This window comes from Calidris pugnax, unplaced genomic scaffold (assembly GCF_001431845.1).
Source record: "Calidris pugnax isolate Ruff unplaced genomic scaffold, ASM143184v1 scaffold212, whole genome shotgun sequence".
Lineage (NCBI taxonomy): Eukaryota > Metazoa > Chordata > Aves > Charadriiformes > Scolopacidae > Calidris > Calidris pugnax.
In genome coordinates this window covers 690,569-712,502 of record NW_015091012.1, presented here as the reverse complement: position 1 = coordinate 712,502, position 21,934 = coordinate 690,569, and the positions used below count along the sequence as shown (strand labels likewise).

At 41.5% G+C, this 21,934-nt stretch overlaps 1 protein-coding gene across 2 annotated transcripts in view; it reads left to right on the top strand.

The window, feature by feature from the left end:
* The window catches only part of AKAP7 (A-kinase anchoring protein 7), a 123,966-nt gene extending 102,944 nt beyond the window's left edge, over positions 1–21,022 (top strand). Inside the window, exons 7-8 of one of the 2 annotated variants that reach the window (XM_014955652.1) lie at positions 18,768–18,966; positions 19,711–19,867. In XM_014955652.1, coding sequence (XP_014811138.1) covers positions 18,768–18,966; positions 19,711–19,723 — 212 coding nt within the window. In that variant the 3' untranslated portion in view covers positions 19,724–19,867. Of the gene's footprint in view, positions 1–18,767; positions 18,967–19,710 lie in introns of both variants that reach the window. The other variant, XM_014955653.1, reaches the window with a different exon arrangement.
* The last annotated feature ends 912 nt before the right edge of the window (positions 21,023–21,934 follow it).

Here is a 21,934-nt window from a genome sequence, read left to right as displayed (position 1 = left end):
GCTATTATGCATACAGCACTGTCGATGAGAGGGACCTTCCTTAAAATATTTATTTTACTGCACGTTGATGCAATGAATTATTTCTGTCATTTGTTTTAATGCTTTCGCTCTCTCTTTTAAAATTTATGGCCAAGTAATTTTTTTTAGTACGCCTTGTTCCAAGGTCAGGCAGCCCGCCTGAAGAAGCAATGTGCTGGAAACTTGCTCATGCGGAGAAGTTTCTAACCCTGACATTGGCCAGACGTTTTATTCATTGTTTCCGGAAGGTATTTCATTCAAAGAACCGCATGAATAGAAGAGCAGCTTCCAAGGGAAAAGTAGAGTATTGCTGCTATTATACATACAGCACTGTTGAGGAGAAGGACCTTCCTTAAAATATTTATCTTACTGCATGTTGATGCAATGAATTATTTCTGTCATTTGTTTTAATGCTTTCGCTCTCTCTTTTAAAATTTATGGCCAAGTAATTTTTTTTAGTACGCCTTGTTCCAAGGTCAGGCAGCCCGCCTGAAGAAGCAATGTGCTGGAAACTTGCTCATGCGGAGAAGTTTCTAACCCTGACATTGGCCAGACGTTTTATTCATTGTTTCCGGAAGGTATTTCATTCAAAGAACCGCATGAATAGAAGAGCAGCTTCCAAGGGAAAAGTAGTATTTTCTTGATCCCCTGAGTGAGCACACTGATGCTCCTTCAATTAAACTGTTTGAGGAGAGAGGGAGCTTCAGTGGATACAGATTGAGCCCTGTATTTCTTAGGTTATATTAATATAAATTCTGTCCGCCATAGGTCATTTCCTTGCCCTGTTGGGGTTGGAAAAAGGCCCAAGAATATATCCAAAATCTAGGAAAAAGGAAACTTTACAATGATTTGGAATATGAGCGAGTTCTGCTGCGATAGCATTGAAATAGCCCTCGGCATTTCTCTGGGCCACCAGCTGCAGTGGCAGATTACAGCTGAAAATTGCTTTTAATATTCCAAATTGTGCTGCTTCGTGGTTGTAGAAACCAAAGAGTAGTACAGACCAAAGAATGGTGAGCACCATTTCCCCTGGGGCCAAATATTTCAAATGCAGTTAGTTTGTTTTGTAAATCTCCAGCATAAGGTTAGAACAAAAACTTGAATAGAAATTAATAACTCTTTTAAAATATACTGTGATAGTTAATAGCTTTTTATCTTTTGTAAAAGGTAAATAATTGACAGTTAGCTATTGTCTATTAATTTGCAGCATAACATAAATTAGAATACATGTTGCTTTTGCTTATGAATTTATTTCTGTATAATAAAAATGATACTTTTCTGGTAGAGATAACATCTCAGAAAAAAATTCCAATGTACTGTAACTGAAGGGGGAATTTTAATAATGGTCATATTAATTAAAAACAGTAATATACCATTGAGTCCTGCAGTGCTTGAAAGCTGCCTGAAATTTTTTGGAGATTTTTTGCTAAACACACAAGTAAGGCCATGAAAGTGAGACAGATTATCTGGGGCATGATTCAAGCGGGAGTGAAAATGTCAAGTGAAACCCTTCGCAGGGGCGAGCGAGAATAGCGCTGATTTATACCCATCCCAGCCCCAGCCCCGGCCCTGGCCCTGCCAAGTGTCACGGCTGTGACAGTCCCTGCAGTGGAAAGGGGTGGGAATATCAGCCAGCCCCTTTAAAAAGAGACCTTCTATAAATAGCCTCAGTGAGATTGGTTCAGAAGGCAAGCCAAGAAATTGCCAGCTCCAGCTGGAATCCTCTTTGGAAGTACGTACATAGCGAGGGAAGGAGCCCGGGTAAAAGGCTTTTCTCAGAGCCCTGGGTGTTAAAAATCGGGCTGGTAGGGCTGATGGTTAGGCCTACAAAGATGGTGAGGGGCCTGGAGCATCTGTCTGAAGAGGAAAAGCCGAGGGACTTGGATCTTTTTAGTCTGGAGAAGAGAAGACTGAGGGGGGATCTGATTGGTGGGTGTCAGGAGGATGGGGTCAGTCTGTTCTCAGTGGTGCCCAGGGACAGGACAAGAGGGAACAGGCACAAACTTGAACATAAGAAGTTCCATCTCAACATGAGGAGGAACTTCTTTGCTGAGAGGGTGGCAGAGCCCTGGAAGAGGCTGCCCAGAGAGGTGGTGGAGTCTCCTTCTCTGGAGACATTTCAAACCCACCTGGACACGTTCCTGTGGGACATGCTCTGGGTGGACCTGCTCTGGCAGGGGGTTGGAGGAGATGATCTCCAGAGGTCCCTTTCAACCCCATAGCATTCTGTGATTCTGTGGTAGTCTGCTCCCATGGATCTTGGAGAATTCCAACACGATTCCTTAAAGCGAGAGTGAGCCTGGAAGAAAAATAAGGTCACTTTTACATTTTCTGCATTCACACTAGTTTTCCCAAGCAGTGCGTCTGCTGCTATCCCATATCCTTTTGGGTTTGAAAGGGAGAATGAAGGGCAAAAGGCAAAGTAAACATACATAAACACGTCTTGGGTGAACTGAAGAGAGGAACTTCACTGCCTGCCCTGAATGCAGATGTTCCACTTAAGAAGAGGAAGTGCTGTATTAGATTTCTCATACTTTTTCTAAGTGTGCAGGTTAAAATTTTTTGCTCATTAGTGGAAAAATATGTTTTGTATTCACCCCGTATACAAAAAGGTAGGAGATATTCTGTCTTTTAAGCTGTTAAGATGATTTAAAGGTTATCTTAATAAAACCATTGTCACAGAGGCAGAGTGGGCTCTCAGAGGAGCTCTGCTTGCTTCTCCCTGAGATACTACTGAATAAGGCAAAGGCTACAACAACATGTTTTTATTGAATTCCAAAGGGTAAATTACAGGCTGTTGCTATCAGGTAATGTTAAAAGCTGCCCTATATTCCCAGTAAACAACACACGAATACCTAATTCTGTATAATGGAAGTCCCCTTAGTCCCTTTTCTCATATTCATAATCATTATTATATGCTCCTTTCTCAGCTGACGGAGCTGTACGTGTGCTCTGGCGCGGTGCCTCTCCGCTCGCCCTACAAATCCTGCCACTTGTTGCTCACCAAACAGTCAAAGGAGCAACGTGGTTTTCTGAAGTGCCCTAAGACCTGCCCTGAAAAGCAGAAAGCATCAGAAAGTCTAAATATTTAGTTATGAATTTTACCTTTCCGTTTCCTTAAGCTTTAGTCATGCTAGACATTACAAACTGTATGAATTCACACACTGAAATCGGTCTCCCATTTGTTTCCAGTCCCTAAAGGGGCTTCAGGGCAGGTGGGGAGGGACTCTTTACCAGGAAGGGGAGCCATAGGGTGAGGGGGAATGGTTTTAAACTGAGAGAGGGGAGATTTAGATGAGATTTCTGGAAGAAATCCTTTCCTGTAAGGGTGGTGAGACCCTGGCCCAGGTTTCCCAGAGAAGCTGTGGCTGCCCCATCCCTGGAGGGGTTCAAGGCCAGGCTGGATGGGGCTTGGAGCAACCTGGTCTGGTGGGAGGTGTCCCTGCCCAGGGCAGGGGGTTGGAACTGGATGATCTTTAAGGTCCCTTCCAACCCAAACTGTTGTGTACTTCTATGATTCGTGTTACTGTGAGGATAGGTGTTTTGTCTAATGTCAACATAGAACCTAAGCTGAATTTTCCTCAAAAGCAATGGGTGAGCAAATCCATATTGCAGCCAAAGAAGTGTGGCATGCCAAGCATGCAATACCACTCTTTTTTTACTATATATGAACCACTACCTTAATTTAGATACTCATGTGCTTTGGCCTATTGTATGGCTGTGTGACGAGCCCTGCTGTATCCCAATCCCTGTGAGCTCAGAGAGGATCCTACAGTGTAGGATCTGTAACATATGGAAGAAAACATCTTTCACAGAAATAGAATAGCCACGCTTGGCAGTGGGAAAGTGTTACACAACTAAAATGTGGTACTTTGTCTCCTTCTTCTTAACCTGATGTTGTAAATGTGGTTTTTTTTCTCTTATACTGTCTTATTTGCGATGCCTAATGCTAGCTAATTGAGTCCTTTTTTTGCTAATGGAGAGTGGTATTCCTGGAAGCAGGCAGGCAACCTTTCTTCCAGAAACCATTAAAATACTAAAATTAAAAAACATTGTAAAAGTGGTCTGCACAGCCTCTCTTAGAGATGCCATATAATTAGGAAAGAGAAAACGAGTAATTTTATTTCATTTCATTAAAGGTCTCTAGAAACCAAAATCTGGACAAATAATCAGACTTTGCATTTTAACATTTCTGTTCTGACCCGGAATGACCAGGTGTGCTCCCGGAGTAGAAATTAGCTAGTTTTTGTGGAGGGGAAGGGGGAAATAAAATAAAAAAATTTCCAAAGGCAGGAGGAGGAACTGGTTAATGTGATTAAGCAACTGTTAAGATAGCACGGGGTGACTTCTGTTGCATCATGCGAAATAAGAACGAGAGAGAACATTTTGTATATATTTCAGGGAAAGCTTCCTGCCGGTGACAGATGCCGGACTGCAGAGAGTCTCCACGTTTTGCAATGTTTTGACCAAGCTTTTTAGATTAATGCAGACAAACAAAGAAAACGAGGCAAAGAAAAGAAAAGGTCTTTGGTTGGGTGAGGAGTTGTCCTTTAGATGACACCGGTCTGTTATTATTTGTGGAATTATTACAGGCATAACGTACCTTGAAAAGTATGGTAATAACGCACATTGGCACCTTCTTCAGCAGCTGATTATTGCTGATTTAGTAATATTTCATACATAATCAGTTTTGCTGTTCTTAAAATTTGAGCGGTTCTGTTTCCATAAGGTTGAACCGTAGAAGAGACTGTGATTTAGAGGAACTGGGGGTATAGGAAGGGGCGTATAATGCTATGAATTTAGCATGGAGAAAGGGCAAGGAAGTTGCCTTCACACCAGGAAAATGGAATGGAAGCCACAAACATTATTTAAAATCTAGATACGTTCCATTGATAAACATTTGAGTATAGATTAAGTCCTTGGGCCTTAAATCGCTAGAAGTGATTTAAGTGATAGATTATATATATTATTAGAATGTTATATACCATTAAGTGATAGATTATATATATTATTAGAATATTATATACCAGTGATAGATTTGGCGCTGACAATCTTTTATATAGTTGGTGCTTTTAGAGTTGTAATTCTGTTTGTAGACACAGTTGGACTTTTGTCAGGCTCCTGGCCCTGCCTGTCACTCTCATCACCTTAGGAATTGCTCTCCTAAATCAGCGTAGAGAAAACTGCCTTCGTATTACATATCTCCTCTTGATGCCAGTCCCTCAAAATCCACCATTAACTTTATATTTTCTGCTGGTGACTTAATCCCTGTGAATATCTGCCGGTCTCAGGTGAACTTCATCTGGGCATTTGCTGAGTTCCCTGGGAGTTGAAGTCCTTGAACCTGGATAATTGATGTGCTCTCACCAGAGAACGTGTATCTTTTTGCTAAGAGGAGAAATGTCTTCTGCCACGGTCTATTATTGTGTTACTCATTCTGTTTCACATCATAGCAATAATTTTTTTAAATGGCATTTTACTCAATTTTCCACTCTAGTACAAAAGCACAAGGATTGAACAAAAACATATTAAGTGTCAGGCATATTTTCTGCAGCTCTTACTGTGGCTGAGGACAGTCAGCAAATGAGTAACGTTGTTTACTGTCTTAAAAATCCATTACCATCCAGTGTGGCCTAATGCAATCAAAAAGGTTTTCCTCTCTTTTTCTCTTCTCTCAGCCCCCTTTTTACTTTTCACATACACATTGTTAATAGAATGTGAGAGGTTTTCCCAGCACAACATCAAAAGTTTATTCTTGTAGGTCCACGAGGTGGTTGAACGTCCTCCTAAAAGACTCTAGTAGACCAGATGGTTTACCTTTCTCTTCTTAAAATGAAATGTAGTGTAGTGTTTGCGTGTTTTGAAACACCGTTGACCCTCTGATTTAATGAAATACATGTTACTTTCTGTCCATCCCCCCCTGTGTGCCCTCTTCACACATTTTGTGTGTTCTGTTACAGTTAGAGGGGTTTACCCATCTCAGGAAATCTCCAAACGATATAATTTGCTCTTGAGGGGAAATGCTGCCCATCTCCTTCCTTCTCCTCTTCCTCCATGAGCTTTTCTTGGCCCTTGGAGCCAAACATAGAAGTGGGAGAACTTTTCTATGTGGAAAACATAAAGGCAAAGGGAATTATGGAATGAAATGTGTTGCTGCTCAGCTGGAGTGAAGAAAAAAATACCTGCTTTTGATTTCACTGTTTGTTCTGAACGTAGTGAAGAGAAACGCAAAAACTGGTTTGGCACGAACATCCAGCCTTTATTCCTTTCCTCTGAGTTTGAGAAAGGCTGAGAAAAATATTACTTTAAAATAAGAGGGAATGAGGGATCAAAGGTGAAATTCAAAATTAGAACTGTTTTGCCTGTTAGGAACAAAGGACCAGAAGACCAGCTGGCATAAATAAACAGTTCTCTATTGAAGTTAATGGGACAGAATTAGGATTATTAGGATGCTGAAGAGGAAGGGATGGAAGTGTGAATCCTGTGTAGGTAGAGATAATAAAATTTGCGAATGGAGAAAGGAGTAAGAAGAAAATCATCAATTGTAAGGCACGGTAATGAGCAATGCGTTAGGGTACAGAGTTTAAGTTGCTGAAAGTTGTGAGGATTAGTTCAGGTTTTGGAATAGCAGATGTATTTTTCTGGACTGATTTCACTGAAGGGCTGCTGGAACAGGCTTTGACTCACTGAGTTTGAGGAAGTAGAAATATGGGGGAAGAGAGAAAGGGAATGATTCTTTCGCGTGAGCGTAGCGTAAGAGCTCTAGGGAAATACATGGAAGAACCGTTGCTGCAGGTAGGGAAAGGCTGGTTTTGTTCTTTCACAAAGAAAATGCTTTTACAACTATTTGATATTTAACATAGGAAGGATGCAAAAGTAAGGCCCGCTGGCTTAAAAAAATAATCAAGAGTCAATTATTCTTGGTTTCTAATGGTGAAGCAGACTCAAGAATAACATTAATTTTGATTACGAGGTGCTTGTTCATCAACTTCAGATACATGCACTATTCATAAAGAAAACAGGATGGGGAAAAAAAATGAGCGTTGTTCTTTAGTATTCTTATTCTTTAATTTTTTCTTGTCCTAGATTATAAAGTCTGCTTATTTTATGTGAAGGATTGATTGCATTAAATTTAGTTTTATGAAATGGAGATGTTTCAGTTCCTTTCATCCACAGATTTCATTAAGTGATCTCTTTTTACGCTACACTCTAGCAACAATTTTTAAGTTTAGATGAAGTGAACTGTCATCCTGCCTTCTGCATTCTTAACGCTTCATTGCTGAAAGTTGTGAGGATTAGTTCAGGTTTTGGAATAGCAGATGTATTTTTCTGGACTGATTTCACTGAAGGGCTGCTGGAACAGGCTTTGACTCACTGAGTTTGAGGAAGTAGAAATATGGGGGAAGAGAGAAAGGGAATGATTCTTTCGCGTGAGCGTAGCGTAAGAGCTCTAGGGAAATACATGGAAGAACCGTTGCTGCAGGTAGGGAAAGGCTGGTTTTGTTCTTTCACAAAGAAAATGCTTTTACAACTATTTGATATTTAACATAGGAAGGATGCAAAAGTAAGGCCCGCTGGCTTAAAAAAATAATCAAGAGTCAATTATTCTTGGTTTCTAATGGTGAAGCAGACTCAAGAATAACATTAATTTTGATTACGAGGTGCTTGTTCATCAACTTCAGATACATGCACTATTGCTGACAATCTTTTATATAGTTGGTGCTTTTAGAGTTGTAATTCTGTTTGTAGACACAGTTGGACTTTTGTCAGGCTCCTGGCCCTGCCTGTCACTCTCATCACCTTAGGAATTGCTCTCCTAAATCAGCGTAGAGAAAACTGCCTTCGTATTACATATCTCCTCTTGATGCCAGTCCCTCAAAATCCACCATTAACTTTATATTTTCTGCTGGTGACTTAATCCCTGTGAATATCTGCCGGTCTCAGGTGAACTTCATCTGGGCATTTGCTGAGTTCCCTGGGAGTTGAAGTCCTGGATAATTGATGTGCTCTCACCAGAGAACTTGTATCTTTTTGCTAAGAGGAGAAATGTCTTCTGCCACGGTCTATTATTGTGTTACTCATTCTGTTTCACATCATAGCAATAATTTTTTTAAATGGCATTTTATTCAATTTTCCACTCTAGTACAAAAGCACAAGGATTGAACAAAAACATATTAAGTGTCAGGCATATTTTCTGCAGCTCTTACTGTGGCTGAGGACAGTCAGCAAATGAGTAACGTTGTTTACTGTCTTAAAAATCCATTACCATCCAGTGTGGCCTAATGCAATCAAAAAGGTTTTCCTCTCTTTTTCTCTTCTCTCAGCCCCCTTTTTACTTTTCACATACACATTGTTAATAGAATGTGAGAGGTTTTCCCAGCACAACATCAAAAGTTTATTCTTGTAGGTCCACGAGGTGGTTGAACGTCCTCCTAAAAGACTCTAGTAGACCAGATGGTTTACCTTTCTCTTCTTAAAATGAAATGTAGTGTAGTGTTTGCGTGTTTTGAAACACCGTTGACCCTCTGATTTAATGAAATACATGTTACTTTCTGTCCATCCCCCCCTGTGTGCCCTCTTCACACATTTTGTGTGTTCTGTTACAGTTAGAGGGGTTTACCCATCTCAGGAAATCTCCAAACGATATAATTTGCTCTTGAGGGGAAATGCTGCCCATCTCCTTCCTTCTCCTCTTCCTCCATGAGCTTTTCTTGGCCCTTGGAGCCAAACATAGAAGTGGGAGAACTTTTCTATGTGGAAAACATAAAGGCAAAGGGAATTATGGAATGAAATGTGTTGCTGCTCAGCTGGAGTGAAGAAAAAAATACCTGCTTTTGATTTCACTGTTTGTTCTGAACGTAGTGAAGAGAAACGCAAAAACTGGTTTGGCACGAACATCCAGCCTTTATTCCTTTCCTCTGAGTTTGAGAAAGGCTGAGAAAAATATTACTTTAAAATAAGAGGGAATGAGGGATCAAAGGTGAAATTCAAAATTAGAACTGTTTTGCCTGTTAGGAACAAAGGACCAGAAGACCAGCTGGCATAAATAAACAGTTCTCTATTGAAGTTAATGGGACAGAATTAGGATTATTAGGATGCTGAAGAGGAAGGGATGGAAGTGTGAATCCTGTGTAGGTAGAGATAATAAAATTTGCGAATGGAGAAAGGAGTAAGAAGAAAATCATCAATTGTAAGGCACGGTAATGAGCAATGCGTTAGGGTACAGAGTTTAAGTTGCTAAAAGTTGTGAGGATTAGTTCAGGTTTTGGAATAGCAGATGTATTTTTCTGGACTGATTTCACTGAAGGGCTGCTGGAACAGGCTTTGACTCACTGAGTTTGAGGAAGTAGAAATATGGGGGAAGAGAGAAAGGGAATGATTCTTTTGTGCGAGTGTAGCGTAAGAGCTCTAGGGAAATACATGAAAGAACCGTTGCTGCAGGTAGGGAAAGGTTGGTTATGTTCTTTCACAAAGAAAATGCTTTTACAACTATTTGATATTTAACATAGGAAGGATGCGAAAGTAAGGCCCGCTGGCTTAAACAAATAATCAGGAGTCAATTATTCTTGGTTTCTAATGGTGAAGCAGACTCAAGAATAACATTAATTTTGATTACAAGGTGCTTGTTCATCAACTTCAGAGACATGAACTATTCATAAAGAAAACAGGATGGGGAAAAAAATGAGCATTGTTCTCTAGTATTCTTATTCTTTAATTTTTTCTTGCCTAGATTATAAAGTCTGCTTAATTTATGTGAAGGATTGATTGCATTAAATTTAGTTTTATGAAATGGAGATGTTTCAGTTCCTTTCATCCACAGATTTCATTAAGTGATCTCTCTTTACGCTACACTCTAGCAACAATTTTTAAGTTTAGATGAAGTGAACTGTCATCCTGCCTTCTGCATTCTTAACGCTTCAGCTGCAGCTGCTCTGATTTCATGTGGCTGCAGTCACCAAAAACCCTATGACAAAGAGCAATTTATTGTGACCACAAAGGCATCTGGATTTGTTTCTTATCTTACCAGAACAAACTTTGCCACGTTCACCAAGCCTCCAGTGAAACTGGCTAAAGCACCATTTTCCGTGGACAGCCACAACACCCTTAATTTCCTCTTTACTAGAAATCCCTATTTTTGTTGTGTTTATTCCATGGTGGGCCAAATAAAATAATAACAGTAAAAAAATCTTTCTAGCAAACTAGAAAGCCGTGTAGTCAGCACAAAGGGCAGGCTGATGTTGCCTGTATTGCCTTGTCAGACAGGCCTGTATTTACAGAGTAACCTATGTAAAACTAAAGAAGTTTGTTATATTTCTAAGAGGAGAGCTAAACTACACGGGCAAACGTCCAGCAACATAAATTTCATCACCGTCATGTCATAATCTGATTATAATTTCACCCTTCCTCTCGGTGCCTTATTTGTGCCAATTTCTTAAGTGGCCACTCAAGAGACATTTCATGGAAGTCCTTCCTAATTAACGAGGAAATGCTGAGAGCTGTGACTTTCCTGTCTGTGCTTATTGTGTTGATTAGATGTGGGCACACGCTCGTGTTTGTGTTCGTTACTTCAAAGCCACGATCTTGAATGTGCTGGCTCCTTCACAGGCTGATGCCCGGGTGGGAAGCACACGGTCTGCTGCCTGGTTATAGCTCAATATTCTGTTTATTGTGGACAGTGGACTCACTGTCTTTGCGGGGTGAGGCAGGGGCAGTATTTCTCTAATGCTGTAGTTCTGTTAACATACAGGGTTTACCAAATGTATCTGAAACTCTTCAGTGAAGAAAATGTTCATCCCATTGGTCTGATGTGGAGGACATTGTGTTTTTGTACAGAGCTGTGGAAACCTCATCCAATTCCCACATCAAGTCAAAGAGATTTAATTTACTTTTGAGTCAGGTTCCATAGACACAAAGGTCTTGTGTAGGAGAAGCTGAATGTTTCCACAGGCTGTGACCTCACGATAGTCCACATCTGCCTGGGCGTTGGGAGTATCCATCGTGGATCCACTCTTAGGCCTTCTCCTGCTAACGTAGAGGTAGGGAATCATGACAAAGGCACAATTGTTGACATTACAAACTGTATGAATTCACACACTGAAATCGGTCTCCCATTTGTTTCCAGTCCCTAAAGGGGCTTCAGGGCAGGTGGGGAGGGACTCTTTACCAGGAAGGGGAGCCATAGGGTGAGGGGGAAGGGTTTTAAACTGAAAGAGGGGAGATTTAGATGAGATTTCTGGAAGAAATCCTTTCCTGTAAGGGTGGTGAGACCCTGGCCCAGGTTTCCCAGAGAAGCTGTGGCTGCCCCATCCCTGGAGGGGTTCAAGGCCAGGCTGGATGGGGCTTGGAGCAACCTGGTCTGGTGGGAGGTGTCCCTGCCCAGGGCAGGGGGTTGGAACTGGATGATCTTTAAGGTCCCTTCCAACCCAAACCATTCTACGAGTCTGTTGGCCTTTGTTTTCTCCAACCCCACCACAAGCAGAAATAATTGATAGTCCATTAACAGTTAGGGTAGGTGTCTCCTTCCTTCTAGCATCACTTCACACCAGCAAAGCTTTTGCCCCTGTACAGAGGGGTTAATAATCTTATGGTGAGGAATTATTATGAGTTGGAGTCACCCATAGCAAGGGAGTCTTGTGGTGAAAGCTTTGCATGGATGCAACAACAGCTTGGTTCGCCCTCTCGGTGCCAGTAAGAGGCACAGCGTCAGTAGAAAAATGAAGTTGTCCAGCATTCAGAAGGAATTTCTTAATGTTTAGATTTTGAAAGATTGCTGGAGTCCCTAGTGGTTTTTTTTTTGTTTGTTTCTAGATTTTGTAAGAACAGTCTGTAGGAAACTGATGAACCGAAGTGTCGATGGAGACATGTCTGTTCCCACAGCCCTCCCCAGGGCACAGCCTGTGACCTCTGCTGCCGGAGTATGGACTTCCCAGCTGGTCTGGGCCACCTATTCGAAATGCAATTTGCCCCATGTGGGCATCATTGCAATGTGATGAAAGATTATTGGAAGGAAAAACAAAACCCAGTGTGTGGAGGCCATGAGGCAAGGGTTGCAGAACGTTGTCTTGCAGTGTAGCTGGTAAAAGGTTGTAAAACTGGCTATTCCTGTAGAAGGGATCCACTGTTGGGTCCTTCCATTAAATCTCTCTCAAAAAATGGACTAGTAGTATAAAAGGGAGAGGGATCCAAGTAACTAATTTGAGAGAGACATAGCATCATAGTCATTCAGGTTAGAAAAGACCCTTGGGATCATTGAGTCCGACCATCAGCCCTACTCTACAAAGTCCTCCCCTACACCATATCCCCCAACACCACGTCTAAATGACTCTTAAACACATTCAGGGATGGTGACTCAACCCCCTCCCTGGGCAGCCTATTCCAGTGTCTGACCATTCTTTCTCTGAAGAATTGTTTCCTAATGTCCAGTCTGACATCCACATAGACTCTAAAACGGGCTGAAATTGCTGTTACCTGGACCACAAAATCTGATTTGTTCCAATGCAGTGTTTCTAACTCTGCATCAGGGTCATGTAAAGTATGAGGGGGTGCAGACTTGGAGGGGAAACTGGGTCTAGTGGAGAGATATGGCAGTGAACTTGAATCTGAGCTTGGATTTGGTGGCAGGGATCTGGTTAATGTCCATAATTGCCAGCAGGATGCTGTAGGATCAGAAAGCCCCTTTGGAATAATTCTGTGCAGTTGACAGTTCCCTTTTGTAAAAAATGGTAGTGATTTCAGGACAGTTTCCATAATAAAAAGCACGGAATCACTGAGATCCATTCACAAAGCATGAACTTGTTTGTGTCTTTTGAGAATTGTAGAAGAAAATTCTGGGATAAACAAAATGAAAGATTTTTTTTTTTGCTGTTTGGTTGGGTTTTTTTGTTTGTTTGTTTCATTTTTATTCTAAGCCACAGGCAGGAGAAGGCGGTGGAAGTTTCTTATTTGCAGGCAGAGACATAAAGTGGTGGCCCCGTCCATACTGAAAGACACAGCATGGATGCAAGGACAGTGCATGTGGTGTTTCTGCTCCCTTTTCAGAGCTTACAAACGAAGCAATTCTGCATTTTTAAACCTCCCTTTTAAATCTAAACCATTCATATCTACAGTGACTTTTTACTGATGTTCTGATGACTTCTATAACAGGACAGTCTAGCTAAAGAAGTATTTGCCTGCTGCAAAGGAGTTGTGTATTATATCAAAGCAGCAGGCAAGCGGCAGATGCAGCACAGAGGGAGATATAAATAGGACATATATGTGTGTTAGATATTGACACAAATACAGATGATCAATCCCTGTTATTGTTGCGTGACCTACTTCCTTTTGCCAACAGTCATAAATAGGAATGATAGGATGCTATACCTTGCCAATGAATCTCAGCCTTGCACACACACTCTCACAACTGCTATTTAGGGAGTCCGAGAATATAAACAGAGCAGGAGTGAATCACGGAGCCCCACAGACCAGATAAATCCAAGGGTGCTCTTCATACAGGGATGTGCACGTACAGGTTAGATCCCAAGGATGTCTTCCCAATGGGAGTGCAGATCTCACTTAGGAGATGCTATAGATTCCACTCCAGGCTGTTGGTGAGCCATCAATGTCTCAAAATATTGAAAACAAACAAATGGCAACAAAACCCCCCCGAAATATTCTTCTGTACTTTTAAAATATTTATTTTAAGTAGCCTGGCTTTTTTCATGCTCGAGAAATTACTTACTACAGTGAGCTACCTACTTAATTTGAAGTTTTAAAAGTATTAATAGATTGGTATGGATTTTATACATATATATGTAAATGAGAAATATTTTGCAGAAAGTATTGTTGAGAGAAGAGCTCTGTCCTTTTTTAGACTGTAATATAGTGTCCTACAAGTAGAATTACATTCTGAGTAAGTACAATCACTTCTGTTTTGTGGTATTGGAGTTGGACTAGATGATCTCTGGAGGTCCCTTCCAACTCTGTCAAATCCATGAATCTGGAGGCCTCTCTGACTGATCAATCCTATTCTGCATATTAAGTACTACCAGGTCAAGTGTCAGAGTGACTGAGCACCGTATTTCCTATTGATTTTGGCCAGAGTTGCACGGACAGATCGTTAGAGCTGTGTGAGTAACTTTCTGTGATTCACCAGCTATTCTGAAAAATAAGAAACTTTCTGACTGGAAACCACAGTGGTGTTGTTTCTTTTTTTTTCCTAGTGAATAAGTAGACTGGGGCAACCAAAACATTTTGTCAAACATCTTTAATAAAAGTGAAGGAAATTTGGATTCAAAGGACTGCATTCAAAGGAGCGTGTGGGATCAATTAATAAAAGCTGGGAGGAGATGTTGCTCATATATATCTTAGGACTCCTGAGAGATAAGAGCCTGAATTAAGTCCCTCCTCTAAGTAAGTTAAAGGATGGGTTTAAGCCCAGGTTTTGGAGACAGTGAAAGAACATGGGAAGCAGTGAGCCAGGGAATGTGGAGTATATAGGTTTCTGAGTGGTTTTGGGAATTTAATCTAAAATATTTCTTCTTGGAAATGCTAAACCCATTTGTGAAGAATTGTTTCCTAATGTCCAGTCTGACATCCACATAGACTCTAAAACGGGCTGAAATTGCTGTTACCTGGACCACAAAATCTGATTTGTTCCAATGCAGTGTTTCTAACTCTGCATCAGGGTCATGTAAAGTATGAGGGGGTGCAGACTTGGAGGGGAAACTGGGTCCAGTGGAGAGATATGGCAGTGAACTTGAATCTGAGCTTGGATTTGGTGGCAGGGATCTGGTTAATGTCCATAATTGCCAGCAGGATGCTGTAGGAGCAGAAAGCCCCTTTGGAATAATTCTGTGCAGTTGACAGTTCCCTTTTGTAAAAAATGGTAGTGGTTTCAGGACAGTTTCCATAATAAAAAGCACGGAATCACTGAGATACATTCACAAAGCATGAACTTGTTTGTGTCTTTTGAGAATTATAGAAGAAAATTCTGGGATAAACAAAATGAAAGATTTTTTTTTTTGCTCTGGGATAAACAAAATGAAAGATTTTTTTTGTTGTTGTTTGGTTGGTTTTTTTTGTTTGTTTGTTTCATTTTTATTCTAAGCCACAGGCAGGAGAAGGCGGTGGAAGTTTCTTATTTGCAGGCAGAGACATAAAGTGGTGGCCCCGTCCATACTGAAAGACACAGCATGGATGCAAGGACAGTGCATGTGGTGTTTCTGCTCCCTTTTCAGAGCTTACAAACGAAGCAATTCTGCATTTTTAAACCTCCCTTTTAAATCTAAACCATTCATATCTACAGTGACTTTTTACTGATGTTCTGATGACTTCTATAACAGGACAGTCTAGCTAAAGAAGTATTTGCCTGCTGCAAAGGAGTTGTGTATTATATCAAAGCAGCAGGCAAGCGGCAGATGCAGCACAGAGGGAGATATAAATAGGACATATATGTGTGTTAGATATTGACACAAATACAGATGATCAATCCCTGTTGTTATTGCGTGACCTACTTCCTTTTGCCAACAGTCATAAATAGGAATGATAGGATGCTATACCTTGCCAATGAATCTCAGCCTTGCACACACACTCTCACAACTGCTATTTAGGGAGTCCGAGAATATAAACAGAGCAGGAGTGAATCACGGAGCCCCACAGACCAGATAAATCCAAGGGTGCTCTTCATACAGGGATGTGCACGTACAGGTTAGATCCCAAGGATGTCTTCCCAATGGGAGTGCAGATCTCACTTAGGAGATGCTATAGATTCCACTCCAGGCTGTTGGTGAGCCATCAATGTCTCAAAATATTGAAAACAAACAAATGGCAACAAAACCCCCCCGAAATATTCTTCTGTACTTTTAAAATATTTATTTTAAGTAGCCTGGCTTTTTTCATGCTCGAGAAATTACTTACTACAGTGAGCTACCTACTTAATTTGAAGTTTTAAAAGTATTAATAGATTGGTATGGATTTTATACATATATATGTAAATGAGAAATATTTTGCAGAAAGTATTGTTGAGAGAAGAGCTCTGTCCTTTTTTAGACTGTAATATAGTGTCCTACAAGTAGAATTACATTCTGAGTAAGTACAATCACTTCTGTTTTGTGGTATTGGAGTTGGACTAGATGATCTCTGGAGGTCCCTTCCAACTCTGTCAAATCCATGAATCTGGAGGCCTCTCTGACTGATCAATCCTATTCTGCATATTAAGTACTACCAGGTCAAGTGTCAGAGTGACTGAGCACCGTATTTCCTATTGATTTTGGCCAGAGTTGCACGGACAGATCGTTAGAGCTGTGTGAGTAACTTTCTGTGATTCACCAGCTATTCTGAAAAATAAGAAACTTTCTGACTGGAAACCACAGTGGTGTTGTTTCTTTTTTTTTCCTAGTGAATAAGTAGACTGGGGCAACCAAAACATTTTGTCAAACATCTTTAATAAAAGTGAAGGAAATTTGGATTCAAAGGACTGCATTCAAAGGAGCGTGTGGGATCAATTAATAAAAGCTGGGAGGAGATGTTGCTCATATATATCTTAGGACTCCTGAGAGATAAGAGCCTGAATTAAGTCCCTCCTCTAAGTAAGTTAAAGGATGGGTTTAAGCCCAGGTTTTGGAGACAGTGAAAGAACATGGGAAGCAGTGAGCCAGGGAATGTGGAGTATATAGGTTTCTGAGTGGTTTTGGGAATTTAATCTAAAATATTTCTTCTTGGAAATGCTAAACCCATTTTTAATTATTTTTCTATTATTTTTTTTTTTATTTTGTTTTAACCAGAACTGTTGCCATAGCTGCCTTTTTAAATAATTTTGAGATTATTTTCCCAAACTGGTTCCAAAACATAATGAAATGCTTTACCCAGCTCCAGTCTGATGCCTCTCCAGTGCAGTTCTTCCTCCCCCCCAGTAAGAGCTGTGGAGGCCCAGAACTGGAAGAGTTTGGTCTCTTGCTGTTCCGGAGTAAGATGCCCATATGAATTTTATCAGTGAAATCACTCCTGGGTTGTGCAATCCACTAAGAAGACTAATAAAAGTCTTTTATAACTGCAGTCTATACGTGCTGGCAAACTTGAATAAATTTACATACATGAAAAAGAGCAAATTTGGATAATTGAACAGTGCAAAGCTTTGTGCTGAGAGCACACAATGGTATCTCTTTCACCAGATGTGTGTGACTAAGCAGCCTCTTATTACTGGTGGCAGAATGCTAATTCCAGAAAAGGACATTAAAAAGTGTGGCCTTTAGATATAGATGGAGGGAAACAGTTATTTACCCAGTGCAAGAAATTGCAAAGTGACAAATTTCGTGGCCAGTGGAGATTGGACAATAAAATCTGCTTTGCCTGGATTGGATTCTTCATAAAGGGAGGATGCTGTGGTAGGTTATATGGTTTATTAGGAGGGAGACTAATGGAAAAGTACAATTTCTAACACACGTGTGTGTATGAGAGTCCTCCCTGTGTGTGAGGTTATTTTGTTGTCCATGTTTATTCATGTGAACTCTTAACAAAGCAGGGAAATGCCAGCTTTTTGCTTTTATCAGCAGATACCTAAGAATAGACTTGCTGGACCTTGCGTTCCTTCAGCGTCAGGAGCTTTAAGTTAGAAGACAGAAGAGAGACAGGGAGGGAGCACATGGCTTTTCCAAATTTTATGCTTTGTTTAGAAAAAAAATTTCTAACCTGCCCTTAGAATATTTTAGTCATTTTTCCCATGAGAAACTCTTGAATTCCAAGCAGTGAATAAACAGGGAGAAGGTCTTTAGAATTATTACGCAAAATGCAAAAATTGGGGGCAGCTTAATTTCAGGAATGCTGCTAAAATGTAAACTCATCGCGTGCCAGGTTCGGCATCTTTGCTCAGATGGGTGGTTGTTGGCCACAAGAAATCAAATTTGCATTCTTCTTCTAAGCCAAGTGGGTGCTCCTGGTGTTAGCTCGTAGTAGGCTTCTACTGGAATGTTATAATAATGATTGTAACCTGGGGTGCATCAGGAAGAGTGTGAGCAGCAGGTGGAGGGAGATCATCCTGCCCCTCTGCTCTGCCCTGGGGAGGCCCTATCAGGAGCACTGGGTCAAGTTCTGGGCTCCCCAGTTTGAGAAGGACAGGGAACTGCTGGAGAGGGGACAGCAGAGGGCTACAGAGATGATGAGGGGCCTGGAACATCTCTCTGATGAGGAAAGGCTGAGGGACTTGGGTCTTTCTAGTCTGGAGAAGAGAAGGCTGAGGGAGCATCTGATCAACGCCTATAAATACTGAAAGGGTGGGTGTCAGGAGGATGGGGCCAGTCTTTTTTCAGTGGTGCCCAGGGACAGGACAAGAGGGAACGGGCACAAACTTGAACGTGGGAAGTTCCATCTCAACACGAGGAGGAACTTCTTTCCTGTGAGGGTGGCAGAGGCCTGGCAGAGGCTGCCCAGAGAGGTGGTGGAGTCTCCTTCTCTGGAGACATTCAAAACCCACCTGGACACGTTCCTGTGGGACCTGCTCTGGGTGGCCCTGCTCTGGCAGGAGGTTGGAGGACATGATCTCCAGAGGTCCCTTCCAGCCCCATAGCATTCTGTGATTCTGTGATGGTGAGCAGTGAAATACTTTGATCTGGTATGCTTCATGAAACATTTTTGACTTGAAGCTTGAGAAAGGGGGGGAAACTGCTTTTTACATTCAGGAAGAAACACCAATAACTTAATCTCCAGCTCAGCCTGGTAGGAGGGCTGCTCCCGTTGCGTGGCAGTGAGTTCCTTCTCTTGTCTGTTGTGACACGTAGGTGAAAAGCAGGCGGTGGAGCCCGACGATGCCGAGCTGCTGAGCCTCAGCAAAAGGCTGGTGGAGAACGCCGTGCTGAAGGCGGTGCAGCAGTACTTAGAAGAAACCCAAACCAAAACCAGACAGACTGATGGGAGCCCCGTCAAGAGCGAAGCAGCGGCCAGCGGCGCTAAGAAGGAGAGCGACGGCGAGAACACCAAGTGAGGCCGGGGGCAGATGTCCCACCAGGAATAACCACCAAAAAAAAAAACCCCGTGTCCCAGCTCGCCCTGCTGGAGTTTGCTAAGTGGTGCCGGGTGACAGGCACTCTGCTTTGCCAGTCTCTTATCAAAAGTGTGTTTTGAATCGAAGGACACCGTCTCCTGGGTTTAATTAGCGCTTGCACCGCTGGAGATTCGTTGGATGCTGGGAGGGATGGACGGTGGAGAAATAAAAAAAAGACAAGAATGATGAAGCAGGTGGCTCCGGTCCTCACTGGCTCTTGAGGCCAAGAGTCCCTTCTTTGCTTTTGAGGAGAAACTTTGTGTTTGCCTTGGGGATGGTCAGGAACGGCCCTGGAAGAGGCGATGCCGCTGGCTCCGGGGCAGAGCACGTGCTGTTCCCCGGTCAACAGCCGTCAGCCCCGAGCTAAAAATTCCCCGGGGGCAGATGCTCGTGGCAGATACTATTACCCAGTGTGTCACCTGGCAGGAGTTCCTCTGAAACGCCACTCTCTGCTCTTCTTCACTTTTTTTTTTTTTTTTTTTTGGTAGCATTTGTTGATGTAATTTATATTTTTTTGACAAAGTATACCTTTTTGTAAAAAAAAAAATCAATACGGGCAAAAGGCTGAGCAATTAACACTGTCCAAACCAGATAACAATCTCTTTATCTCCATAATTAACGACACTAAATGACACTAGTTGTTGTAAAATGTATTATATTGTTATTATATTTTCCTTTAGGAAAGAGCCGTGAAGCAGAGTTGGTAAAAGAAGCTTTGCACAGAGAAAGGCGGGCCCTGTTGTCCAGGCTGGATGGGTTAAAGGAGCTGTTATCCAGGCCCGAAATCCGCAGGAAAATAAGCAAAGAACTGTTTGAAGACGGGCACAACCCGAGCAGTGAATGGAAAAGTTGTGTTGACTCTGGATCTCCAAAGGCATGATTGGGAATTGCCACCGTGTTAGAACCTCATCGCCTTGTTTAAAGACACACAAAAAAAAGAAAATTTCTTCAAGAAATTTTCCTTGCTGTTTCTTTTTTACTGGAAATACGACTGGGGGTAAATGGCTCCTGAGGAATCGGGCTGAAACACTCGCACAGTGGGATTTTATTTCATAATGATGAAGGGCAGCCTCTCCTCAGCACTGATTTGAAACAAGCTTGAATGGGCAGGTATGGCTCCAAAGGGGAAAAATACTAGTTTCAAACAAATCTGAGCAAACACTGTGCCCTTCCTTTATCATTGCAAATAATTCAGATTTTTTTCCTTATAGATCCCTTCCCTCGCAATGATATACCAATTGTAAAAAAATGAATGCTTTTAAATACTTTAAAATGTATATTTGAAAAAAAAAAAAAAAACAACTCTTTTAATTATCTGCCTTTTGGATATGTTTTGGGTTTGCACTGTCTGGTTTTTATTTTTTTTTTTTTAAACAGCACTTGAATACTTGTATAGATGCCGGCGTGTTGTTTCTGCTGATGTTTACACTAATGCAAGAATGTTTTAAATTGAAATTCAGGCTCCGCTGATCTCGATGGCAGACTCTCATTGGCTTTACTGGAGCCAGGATGCTGCAATTAAGATTTCTGGTGAAAATAATCACGTTCCTTGGGATAATATTTGCCTTTTTACTTTTGTAGAACAGTGGGGTTTTGTCTCTGTTTTTTGATGTTTCCTCCATCTCTACCTTCTTGCTGCCTGAGGAGGAAGGGGGGGTCATTGCTCTCGTGGTTCCCTCCGCATGCCTGCGAGATCCCTGGAGGCACTGGATGTACAGCAATGCAGGAGCAGGTCCAAGATTTGCATTTTTTTTAATATAAAAATAGTTTAAAGTTGCCTCTGGTCATAAAAGCTATGTATAATATGTTGTGATTGGTATCAGAACTGTGCTGTCAGAACAGCTGTGTGCATATTCTCCATTGGTCTCAAGAACCGCTCATTTATCTCACGCGTCAGAGCTTGGGTTTTTTTTTTCTCATTTGATATATAACGGTATATTCTGAAATGTCTCCTCCATGCCATGTCCACAATAAAGTATTTTTTCCTTTCCACTCTGTGTACGTTTTCACCCCTCTCCCTTTTTATACCATTCAGCTTGTAACGTTCATTTTTGTATTTTTTCCTTTCCACTCTGTGTACGTTTTCACCCCTCTCCCTTTTTATACCATTCAGCTTGTAACGTTCATTTTTGTCAAATTTCAAGTAGAACTGTAGAAATTAATCACTGAATTTATGTCCAGGCACTTTGAGAGGTTTGCTGGTTATATTAGAGCCTCTGCTCATTGATGCTTCCTGTGGATGGCATCAAGAATAGCAGCTCTGGAGAGCAAGGTCTTCTTTGGGATCAGAATCTGGGGGCCAGGGGGTACCCCAGAGCCTCTAAAAAGATACTCGATACCTCTGTTTAAGCAACTAAAACCTGTCTTTGATTTTCAGATGTTTTGAACCCGTGAAAGTCAAGGGGACTTTTGTTTCTAAACCATTTGCTTTCTTGTAGAATGCCAACCGTAGCCTTTATTTCTGGTTTTCACAAGGCACCGCTATTAATTTACTCAAAATGGAAAGCAAAATAGGGTAAAAAAAAAAAATTCCTGCATTTGGAGTCATTCTGTTATGACAGCTCTTCTTCTTGCTTTCCCTATTTTTTCTTTTTGTTCCCCCCCCACTGGTAGTGAAGACAAATTAAAGAATAAATCTCTCGTCTGGAGCTGTGAGATGAGCACTGAAGATGCAGATACGCAGAGACTGAACTTATTATAGGCAGGTGGGAAGCTCTGAGCTTCACCAGAACAAATATGTTGCCTTCCTCACACTCATAAATCATTTCCCGACAACAATTCTGTTTTTTAATTAGGTGCTCCTTTGGGGGAATGTCTCGAGGTGGTGATGGACGGGTTATTCTGGGAACGTCTCGGCGTTTCAAAGCAGATGGTGCGAGTTCGTCCGTGTTTTGTTTTCAGTCC